Source organism: Notechis scutatus, chromosome Z (genome assembly GCF_049901735.1).
Source record: "Notechis scutatus isolate UNSWTSFEM ecotype Mainland chromosome Z, rNotScu1.2, whole genome shotgun sequence".
NCBI lineage: Eukaryota > Metazoa > Chordata > Lepidosauria > Squamata > Elapidae > Notechis > Notechis scutatus.
The window spans coordinates 118,199,114-118,210,846 of record NC_142025.1 but is presented as its reverse complement, the minus strand read 5'-3'; the positions used below and the strand labels follow the sequence as shown (position 1 = coordinate 118,210,846).

General features: G+C 42.9%; 1 protein-coding gene across 1 annotated transcript; it reads right to left on the bottom strand.

The window, feature by feature from the left end:
* Window positions 1-237: 237 nt before the first annotated feature.
* Window positions 238-11,319, bottom strand: LOC148129179 (meiotic recombination protein REC8 homolog). Its single transcript, XM_087947200.1, has 7 exons — window positions 11,131-11,319; window positions 8,792-8,913; window positions 3,836-3,884; window positions 2,978-3,038; window positions 2,240-2,350; window positions 1,325-1,431; window positions 238-481 (listed from the first exon to the last, which is right to left on the bottom strand). The coding sequence occupies exons 2-7, from the start codon at window positions 8,906-8,908 to the stop codon at window positions 390-392; spliced, it is 537 nt and encodes a 178-aa protein (XP_087803326.1). The 5' UTR covers window positions 8,909-8,913; window positions 11,131-11,319; the 3' UTR covers window positions 238-389.
* Between the last annotated feature and the right edge of the window lie 414 nt (window positions 11,320-11,733).

Here is an 11,733-nt window from a genome sequence, read left to right as displayed (position 1 = left end):
ACTAGAACTCAATCTGCTGATTGGCCCAAAGTTACTCAGCTGTCTTTTGTGCTTCAGATGGGTCCAGAACTCGCCATCTCCTGGTTTCTAGGTCAGCACCTTAAAAGTTATTTTGTCAATCTCATTTATACATATACTGTACATTTATATTTAAAACGATCTATGTTGCAAATTCAAAAATGACCACTCTCCGCTTGCAGTTTAATGCTCAACAGATTTATTTACAAAATAGGATAGGGAACCAACCATAATTTGCCAATATATTACTTTAATCCAAAAACTTCCTATGAAACACAACATAGGGCCTTTCCGGCAAGCTTGAATCTTCGCCAAGGGGGCAACTGTTTTGCTGGAAAGGGACCGTGGTCAGAATCGCAGAGCTGAATCTTCTAGCTGCGGGGGAAACGCTTTCCTGGCTTATTCAGGATCTGACCGTAAGCCTCCTTTTGTTCCAAGCATAGGATCTCATCTGTAGCCAGAACTGGGGAGAAGAAAGACACTTGAGTAGAGAAAACACAGTCCTCGGCTTAACGACCGGCTGTCCGAAGTTACAACAGACCTCCCCTCAGGGCGACTTAGGACCTGGATTTGAAGCTCAAACGCCTGTTGTGTGATAAGCAGCTCTGGTGGCCTAGAGGTGGCGCTGTTGCCTCACAATCCAGGCTGTGAGTTCAATCCTAGGTAGAGGCTGATATGGTTGGACTAGATGACCTGCAAGGTCCCTTCCAACTCTGATATTCTATGTATCTCATTTTGGACGTTCAGCAACCTGAATTTCAGATCGATGTTCAGACTGTATTTATGGCCATTTGCAGTGTCCCAGGGTGGGGGCGGAGACATGAGCACAATTTATGACTATTTTGCCCAGAAATTGGTGTTTATTTCGGTTTCCAGCCCAAATTATCCCATTGGGTAAAATGGATTGATTTAAGAACTGCCACGCTTGCTTAACCTCTAGTCCTTCACTTGATTCCCTTATAACTGCTTATAAAATCAGGCATGGTCATGCGTCCCACTTAATGGCCAGCACTTTATGCCTGTAATTCTGAGCTCAAATGCAGTCATAAGTCAAGGACCACCTGTATTTTGAACATTTTCATGCGGTCCACATCAAGAGCAAAAGGCTTGACCTGTGTTTTGCAAGGTGGCAATAAGAAATGTCATGCTTTTCTCACTTCCCAGCACTCTTACAGGACCCAGGAAACTCAAATAGGCCAGAAGTTTGTTTTCCTGTAACTCGCAAAGTGGGGGAATCAAGAAAAGGGCATCAGCAACGCACAAATGAGGGGAAACGAGCAACGACGGGGTCATAAGAAACACGCACCCAGACACATGCTGAAAAAACGGCGGACCACCTCTCGGGGTGTGGTGAGGGGCACCAACTGGTCGAAATCCAGCTCTTTGACCTGTTCCAGTTTGGCTACGACCAACCTGCCAGGAAAAAGTCAGAGGGGACGTTTGGCCTCATGCCCCAGGTGGGTTGGGCCTTGGGACAAAAGGGGGGGGAGGAGGGAGGGGGAAAGAGAAAGGAAGAAGGAAAGAAAGAAAAAAGGGAGGGAGAGTGGAAGAGAGGAAGGAAGGAAGGACAGGGAAGGAGGAGGGGAGGGTGGAAGGAAAGAAATGGGAAGGAAAGTAGAGGGAAGGAAAAGGAAGGAAGGAAGGAAGGAGGAAGAAATGGAAGGAAGGTAGAAAGGAGGAAAGAAGGAAGGAAAAGGAAGGAAGGGATGGGAAGGGAAGGAAGGTAGAGGGAAAAGGAAGGAAGGAAGGAAGGAAGGAAGGAAGGAAGGAAGGAAGGAAGGAAGGAAGGAAGGAAGGAAGGAAGGAAGGAAGGAAGGAAGGAAGGAAGGAAGGAAGGAAGGAAGGAAGGAAGGAAGGAAGGAAGGACGGAAGGAAGGAAGGAGGGGGAGGGAGAAAGGAAGAAAGAAATGGAAGGAAGGTAGAGAGGGAAGGTAAAGAGGAAGGAAGGAAGGAAGGAGGGGGAGAGGGATGGGGTGGAGGAGGAAAGAAGGCAGAGGAAGGAAAGAAGGAAAAAGGGAGGGAGGGAGGGAGGAATCCCTCCATTAACTCCATGTCTCCCACCGCTTTCTAGACCCCCTTCACAGCTTCCTCCGGAGAAAAAGATAGAAGCTCTTCCTGTCATTTTAAAAAGAAATGGCTCTTTTGAAACCCTTAAAAGAAGGGGGGTCAAAGCGGAGTAATTCTGCCTTTAGAAGTGGGTCAGGGAGGAAGGATGCCTTACCTGGAGACGTAGCCCAAGGTGATCATGTCCTTGTCCAGTGGCACCTCAAAGCTTATTTCGGGGAGTTCAGGCACCACCGGCAAGATCCCGTTCTCCGGTTCGAGGAGAATCCTAAGGAAGGAAGAGTCAGATCAATCAACCAGAATAGAGCTGGAAGGGACCTTGGAGGTCTTCTAGTCCAACCCCCTGCTCAAGCAGGAGACCCTGGATCATCCCAGACAGACAGCGCTTCAATCTCCTTTTAAAAACTCCCAGTGATGGAGCATTCAGAACTTCTGGGAGCAAGCAGTTCCACTGGTTCAATGTTTTTTAATTGTCAAGAAGTTTCTCCTTAATTCCAGAATTCGTTTCTCTCCTTGATTAATTTCCATCCATTGTTTCTTGTCCTGACTTCTGGTGCTTTGGAAAATAAGTTGACCCCCCCCTTCTTTGGGGCAGCACCCCCAAATTCAGGAATAGCGCTATCACGTGTGTTCCCCCCCCACACACACACCTTCAATTCTTTTCTCTATAGCCAAACCCAATTCCTGCAAATGTTCTTCATACATTTTAGTCTCCGGGCCTTTTAATCCTCTTAGTTGCTTTTCTCTGCATTTTTTCCAAAGTCTCAGCATCTTTTTTTTGTAATGTGGTGACCCCCCCCAAAAAAAAAACCAAGTTGATGCCAAGAACTTTTGCCCCCCCGGTCTCTAGAGACCCCATTTCTTGGGGTGTGGGCGGCAGGCAGGCAACCTTTACCTCTCTTCGGGTATCACCAAGCTTGGGCGCGATTCTTCCTCGGTGGTCTCAAGGGATATTTCTGCAAGGAAGACCAAGAGCTTGTCAAGAAGGCCCCACCGCTTCTCTCTTGGAGGAGAAGGAGAAGGAATGAGCTCCGTATCCAAGACTCTCTGGAGCAGAGGTCGCCAACCTTTTGGACCTCAGGGACCACCAAACTCATGATTTTAAATCCCGCGGACCAGAGACCCTGGGAAAGTCCCCCCAAAAGTCTGCAGGAAAATAGCCTGACACACAACCCCTCTCTGGGGCACCCCCCCACCCCGTTTTCCTACCGGTCGATCATTCTTTATTTGGGATCTCAGGATACCGTCTCCAGCTCTGTTCTCAGGGGGAGGCAGAGAGAGAGAGAGAGACTTTTGGCTTCATGCAAGGAAAGCAGCAGAAGCAGCAGAAGTCTTTCTTTCTCTCCCCCAAACTCCGCCAGAATGGCACAGCCTCTTGGAGCAGGAGGCCTTGCAGGGTCCCAAAGACTCATTTCTGGCGGAGTTTGGGGGAGAGAAAGAAAGACTTTTGCTGCTTTCCTTGCGTGCAGCCAGAAGCAGAAGAAGAAAGAAGCGGAAAGAAGCAGCCCGGTGGCCAGGCGAGGTGCGTGGGGCAAATGGGGCAAGTTCCCCCCACAGCCCCCTTTCTCCCCTCCCCTCACTACCTCGTGTTGTACGCAATGCAAGCGATGCAAGCCTTGTGTTCCCACGCAGCCTGGATTAATGGCTTTGGGGGTGACATTTCTCTGCGGACCAGCAAAACTTTCTCGCGCACCACCAGTGGTCCCCCCGCCCTCTGGTTGGCGACCACTGCTCTGGAGGACTCAGGACTCACCTGAGGAGCCCACTGGAGGCCCGCTCGGTTCCTCACTTACGCGCAGCACCTGGAGAAGGAAAGAGAGAACGCCAAACCTCACGAATTGTGAACCAAAGACACAAAGGACCCAAGAGGTTAAATCACATCCAAGAAGATAATCCATCCGCCTTTCAGCTCGATTGTCCAGCCAAGCTTCCAAAGAAAAACTTAAGAATGGAATTGTTTAAGATTCAGGCCTAGAAATTGGAGATTGTGTGTTCTAGTCCCGCCTTAGGCAGGAAAACCGTGAGTTCTAGTCCCGCCTTAGGCAGGAAAGGCAGATGGGGGATTTTGGGACAATCACCAGGAGACAATGAGTTCTAGTCCTGCCTTAGGCATGAAGCCAACTGGGTGTCTCTGGGCAGCCCCTCTCACTCAGAACAATGCAAGAGGTTCCTTGTTTCGGGGAAAATATGACGATGGGGGTATTAGGTTTGTTGGGTGCCTTGAGTTACTCATAAGATAAATAAGGTCTGGACAGAAAACACATCTAAAAAATAAATAAGAAACCATCACTCTGCAATGGGCAGATCCCATACTGTTAATGGGCAACGCCCTATTTTAAGCACAAAACACAGACAGCAGATGCCGGCAAAAGGGCTGATATGTGGTAGAGCCCAGAAACCACAAGGAGAGACCCCCCCCCGGGGGTGGGGCTTCTGCACCACAACATGGGAATATTGTGGGGGGGGGAGGAAGGGTTTTCGCAGTTATGTCTACTGGAAGGTTTTGCAGGTTGCCGTCAACTCCTTTCAGCAGATAAGAGATAACCGGAGTTGGAAGGGACCTTGGAGGTCTTCTAGTCCAACCCCCTGCCCAAGCAGGAGACCCTACACTATTTCTGACAGATGGCAGTCCAGTTTCTTCTTGAAAGTCTCAAGCACACAGCACCCCTGAAAGGCACGGCCAGACAGGAAGAGGGAACCCCAGAAAACCTCCACCTCTTCCCTCCCCCCCCCCGCTCTTATCCCATTGCACTCTAAACTGGGGAAGGCCAAGCAGGTTTGGGGGGAGGGAATTAAACTGAGTTCTTTAGGATGGGTCGCTGGCATCCAAAGCTTCCTAAGAGCTCCGCTGCTCATTTACACAACTTTTTTTTAATTCCTTTTGCGAGGTTCTTCCAACAAAACAAAACAAAAAGGACACTGGATTTCCCCCCCACCCACCCCCGCTCTCTCACAAATGCTATCTTGCGGGTTGCATTCCCCATATCAGACATAGCAAGTCAAGAATAGAATAGAATAGAATAGAATAGAATAGAATAGAATAGAATAGAATAGAATAGAATAGAATAGAATAGAAAATAGAATAGAAATAGAATAGAATAGAATAGAATAGAATAGAATAGAATAGAATAGAATAGAATAGAATAGAATAGAATAGAATAGAATAGAATAGAATAGAATAGAATAGAATAGAATAGAATAGAATAGAAACATAGAAATAGAATAGAAATAGTAGAATAGAATAGAATAGAAAGAAGAATAGAATAGGGAAAGAATAGAATAGAATATAGAATAGAAAGAATAGAGAAATAGAATAGAAAGAGTAGAATAGAATAGAATAGAATAGAATAGAATAGAATAGAATAGAATAGAATAGAATAGAATAGAATAGAATAGAATAGAATAGAATAGAATAGAAATAGAATAGAATAGAATAGAATAGAAGAATAGAATGAAGAATAGAATAGAATAGAATAGAATAGAATAGAATAGAATAGAATAGAATAGAATAGAATAGAATAGAATAGAATAGAAAATAGAATAGAGTAGAATATAGAAATAGAATAGAGAATAGGGTAGAATAGAATGCAGAATAGAATAGAATAGAATAGAACAGAACAGAACAGAATAGGGAAAGAATAGAATAGAATATAGAATAGAGTAGAATATAGAAATAGAATAGAAAGAGTAGAATAGAATAGAATGCAGAATAGAATAGAATAGAATAGAATAGAATAGAAGAATAGAATAGATAGAATAGAATAGAATAGAAAATAGAATAGAATAGAAATAGAATAGAAAATAGAAATAAAATAGAATAGATAGAATAGAATAGAATAGAAGAGAAATAGAATAGAATAGAATAGAATAGAATAGAATAGAATAGAATAGAATAGAATAGAATAGAATAGAATAGAAATAGATAGAATGAATAGATAGAATAGAAGATAGATAGAATGCAGATAGAATAGAATAGAATAGAATAGAATATAGAAATAGAATAGAGAATAGGGTAGAATAGAATGCAGAATAGAATAGAATAGAACAGAACAGAACAGAATAGAAAGAATAGAATAGAATATAGAATAGAGTAGAATATAGAAATAGAATAGAAAGTAGAATAGAATAGAATGCAGAATAGAATAGAATGAATAGAATAGAATAGATAGAAATAGAATAGAAATAGAAAGAATAGAATAGAAATAGAATGAGAATAGAATAGAATAGAATAGAATAGAATAGAATAGAATGAATAGAATAGAATAGAATAGAATAGAATAGAATAGAAAATAGAATAGAATAGAATAGAAGAATAGAATAGAATAGAATAGAATAGAAATAGAATAGAAATAGAAAGAATAGAATAGAATAGAATAGAATAGAATAGAATAGAATAGAATAGAATAGGAATAGAATAGAATAGAATATAGAATAGAATAATAGAAAATAGAATAGAAAGAGTAGAATAGAATAGAATAGAAATAGAATAGAATAGAATAGAATAGAATAGAATAGAATAGAAAATAGAATAGAATAGAAATAGAATAGAAAGAATAGAATAGAATAGAGAATAGAATATAGAATAGAATAGAATAGAATAGAATAGAATAGAATAGAAATAGAATAGAATAGAATAGAATAGAATAGAATAGAATAGAATAGAATAGAATAGAATAGAATAGAATAGAATAGAATAGAATAGAATAGAATAGAATAGAATAGAAAGAATAGAATAGAATATAGAATAGAATAGAATATAGAAATAGAATAGAATAGAAGAATAGAATAGAATGCAGAATAGAATAGAATAGAATAGAATAGAATATAGAATAGAATAGAATAGAAATAGAATAGAATAGAATAGAATAGAATAGAATAGAATAGAATAGAATAGAATAGAGATATAGAATAGAGAATAGAAAGAGTAGAATAGAATAGAATGCAGAATAGAATATAGAATAAAAATAGAATAGAGGAGAATATAGAAATAGAATAGAAAATAGGGTAGAATAGAATGCAGAATAGAATAGAATATAGAATAGAAAATAGAATAGAGTAGAATATAGAAATAGAATAGAGAATAGGGTAGAATAGAATGCAGAATAGAATAGAATAGAACAGAACAGAACAGAATAGAAAGAATAGAATAGAATATAGAATCGAATAGAAGAATATAGAAATAGAATAGAAAGAGTAGAATAGAATAGAATGCAGAATAGAATAGAATAGAATAGAATAGAATAGAATAGAATAGAATAGAATAGAATAGAATAGAATAGAATAGAATAGAATAGAATAGAATAGAATAGAAAATAGAATAGAATAGAATAGAAGATAGAATAGAATAGAATGAATAGAATAGAATAGAATAGAATAGAATAGAATAGAATAGAATAGAAAGAATAGAATAGAATAGAATAGAATAGATAGAATAGAATATAGAAATAGAATAGAAAATAGGTAGAATAGAATGCAGAATAGAAAAATAGAATAGAATAGAATAGAATAGAATAGAATAGAATAGAATAGAATAGATAGAATAGAAAATAGAATAGAAAATAGAATAGAATAGAATAATAGAATAGAATAGAATAGAATAGAATAGAATAGAATGCAGAATAGAATAGAATAGAATAGAATAGAATAGAATAGAATAGAATAGATAGAATAGAAAATAGAATAGAAGAATATAGAAATAGAATAGAGAAGAATAGAATAGAATGCAGAATAGAATAGAATAGAAAATAGAATAGAATAGAATAGAATAGAATAGAATAGAATAGAATAGAATAGAAAATAGTAGAATAGAATAGAATAGAATAGAATAGAATAGAAATAGAATAGAATAGGTAGAATAGAATAGAAGAATAGAATAGAAAAGAATAGAATAGAATAGAATAGAAATAGAATAGAATAGAAAGAGTAGAATAGAATATAATGCAGAATAGAATAGAAAGAATATAGAAAAGAATAGAAAGAGTAGAATAGAATAGAATGCAGAATAGAATATAGAATAAAAATAGAATAGAGTAGAATATAGAAATAGAATAGAAAATAGGGTAGAATAGAATGCAGAATAGAATAGAATAGAAAAGAATAGAATAGAATAGAAAATAGAATAGAATAGAAAATAGAATAGAATAGAATAGAGAAATAGAATAGAAAATAGGGTAGAATAGAATGCAGAATAGAATAGAATAGAATAGAATAGAATAGAATAGAATAGAATAGAATAGAATAGAATAGAATAGAATAGAATAGAATAGAAAATAGAATAAAGTAGAAATAGAATTGAATAAAAGATAGAATATATAAATAGAATAGAAAATATAGTAGAATAGAATAGAAAAATAGAGTAGAATAGAAAAAAGAAATAGAATAGAAGATAGAATAGAATAGAATATAGAAATAGAATAAAAAATAGAGTAGAGTAGAAAATAGAATAGAAATAGAATAGAATAGAAAATAGAAATAGAATAGAATAGAAAATAGAGTAGAATAGAATGCATAATAGAATAAGGAAAGAATAGAATAGAAAAGCATTGGGAATAAGAACAGAACAGAACAGAACAGAACAGAATAGGAATAGGAATGGGAATAGAAGAATTGAAGTCCACCCATCTTCAAGTTGCCCAAATTGAGATATGTTGTTCCAATCTAAAGTGTCACATCGGTCAGTTGCTGAGAAATTTTGAGTCTGAATTTTTACCTCAAGCTCGCTGACAGTTTCAGCTCTCCGTTTTTTCTCCTCAGTCCTTTTTTTGGCATATTTCGCCTTCCGGATGTTGCTGTATCGGGCCCATAATCCATGGAGAGTGGGGTGCATCAATTCTGGGCCAAGGAAAAAAAGCAGCATGGGTAGGAGGGAAGAGTGCAAAGGCAGCCCTTTACAAGAAGTCCTCAACATAAGACCACAATGGAGGCACGGATTTCCTCTTGCTGAGCTTCGTTGCCTCTCACCAGCTTGCTGGCCAACTGTCGTTAAGTGAATCCCTGCCTTTGTTAATGTTGGGAACACAGCCATTAAGTGAATCCGGTGTCTCCGTTGTCAGGAGGTCGGAAAAGAGGATCATGTCACCTCTGGGACTCTGCCAACGTCATAAATACGAATCCATTGCCAAGTGTCCGAATTTTGATCCAGGAGGAGGAGGAGGGAGGAGGAGGAAGGAGGAGGAGGAGGAGGAGGAGGAGGAGGAGGAGGAGGAGGAGGAGGAGGAGGAGGAGGAGGAGGAGGAGGAGGAGGAGGAGGAGGAGGAGGAGGAGGAGGAGGAGGAGGAGGAGGAGGAGGAGGAGGAGAGGAAGAGGAGGAGGAGGAGGAGGAGGAGGAGGAGGAGAGAGGAGGAGGAGGAGGAGAGGAGGAGGAGGAAGAGGAGGAGGAGGAGGAGGAGGAGGAGGAGAGGAGGAGGAGGAGGGAGGAGGAGGAGGAGGAGGAGGAGGAGGAGGAGGAGGAGGAGGAGGAGGAGGAGGAGGAGGAGGAGGAAGAGGAGGAGGAGGAGGAGGAGGAGGAGAGGAGGAGAGGAGGAGGAGGAGGAGGAGGAGGAGGAGGAGGAGGAGGAGGAGGAGGAGGAGGAGGAGGAGGGAGGAGGAGGAGGAGGAGGAGGAGGAGGAGAGGAGGAGGAGGAGAGGAGGAGGAGGAAGGAGGAGGAGGAGGAGGAGGAGGAGGAGGAGGAGAGGAGGAGGGAGGAGGAGGAGGAGGAGGAGGAGGAGGAGGAGGAGGGAGGAGGAGGAGAAGAGGAGGAGGAGGAGGAGGAGGAGGGAAGAGGAGGAGGAGGAGGAGGAGGAGGAGAGGAGGAGGAGGAAGGAGGAGGGAGGAGGGAGGGGAGGAGGAAGAGGAGGAGGAGAGAGGAGGAGGAAGAGGAGGGAGGAGGAGGAGGAGGAGGGAGGAGGAGGAGGAGGAGGAGGAGGAGGAGGAGGAGGGAGGGGAGGAAGAGGAGGAGGAGGAGAGAGGAAGGAGGAGGAGGAGGAGGAGGAGGAGGAGGAGGAGGAGAGGAGGAGGAGAGGAAGAGGAGGAGGAGGAGGAGAGGAGGAGGAGGAGGAGGAGGAGGAGGAGGAGGAGGAGGAGGAGGAGGAGGAGGGAGGAGGAGGAGGAGGAGGAGGAGGAGGAGGAGGAGGAGAGGAGGAGAGGAGGAGGGAGGAGGAGGAGGAGGAGGAGGAGGAGGAGGAGGGAGGAGGAGAGGAGGAGGAGGAAGAGGAGGAGGAAAGGAGGAGGAGGAGGAGAAGGAGGAGGAGGGAGGAGGAGGAGGAGGAGGAGGAGAGGAGGAGGGAGGAGAGGAGGAGGAGGAGGAGAGAGGAGGAGGAAGGAAGGGAGGAGGAGAGAGGAGGAGGAGAGAGGAAGAGGAGAGAGGAGGAGGAGGAGGAGGAGGAGGAGGAGGAGAGGAAGAGGAGGAGGGGAGGAGGAAGAGGAGGAAGAAAGGAGGAAGAGGAAGGAGGAGGAAGAGGGAGGAGGAGGAGGAGGAGGAGGAGGAGGAGGAGAAAGATTATGGGGTCCTGGTTGCTCTCTGAGCTGGGTGGTTTTCTTGCTGACGTCTGATTACCTCCTCCTTCCTCCTCCTCCTCCTCCTCCTCCTCCTCCTCCTCCTCCTCCTCCCCTTCTAGCACTGACGATGTTCCCTAGTTGGGTAATGAGACGTCAGCAAGAAAACCACCAAGCTCAGAGAGCAACCAGGACCCCACATCCCTGAGCTACAAATCTTCTCCTTTCTCCGTTCAAAGGTTCCATGGTTGGAGGGAACCCCGCAGGCCGGATCAATGGAATTTTCCTTCACTGGAAGAAAGAAAGTGACACCAAGTGGCAAAGATTGGAAAGTGGGCAGCATGAACTCCGCTCTAGGCTTAGACGGGCAACAGGTCGATTGGTCCAACGGGACACCCAGTGCAAAAGAGGCCCTAAAGAATGGGGGGAGGAGGTCTGCATTCCTGGCCCTCTGCGAGTTTACGGCCTGCTTTGTTCTGGATCATGGATGCGAGACGCGCACAATTGCCTCCCGCAAGGGAGGAGAAGGGAAGGGAACAACCTGCAGAGTTACAGGTACAGGGAGGTTTACTTACTAACGGCTGGGTTATTCAGCAATTCGATTGCCTTCTTCAATCTCCTGGCTGGCAGGAGCACTTTCGCCTAGGGCAAAAAACGTGGAGGGGAAAAAAAGGAAATTATTAGAGTGCGTCGGGGTGACCAAAGGGAATTGAAGTGAGAGGCAAGACATCCTCGGAGGTTTTCCGTGGGGCTGTGAACGCACCCACAACAATCCTGGAGCAAAGTGGAGAAAAACCGGTTTGGTTTACTCGTCAAAGCGCCAGGCTAGAAACTGGGAGACGGTGAGTTCTAGTCCTGCCTTAGGCATGGAAACGGTTAGGTGATCTTGGGCCAATCGCCAGGAGACGGTGGAGTTCTCCTAGGCATGAACTGATGTGTGACTATGGCCCAACCCAGCCCCCCCAATCACCAGGAGACGGTGAGTTTTAGTCCTATCTTAGATATGAAAGCCAACTGGGTGACTTTGGGCTAAGCACCAAGGGACTGGGAGTTCTGGTCCCAGCTTAGGCACAAAAGCCAGTTGGGTGATTTTGAGCCAGTCCTCCCTCCTCCTCCCTCCCTCCCTCTCTCTCTTTCAGCCCAGCGTACCTCAAAGGAGGAGTGTTAGATACGTTCTC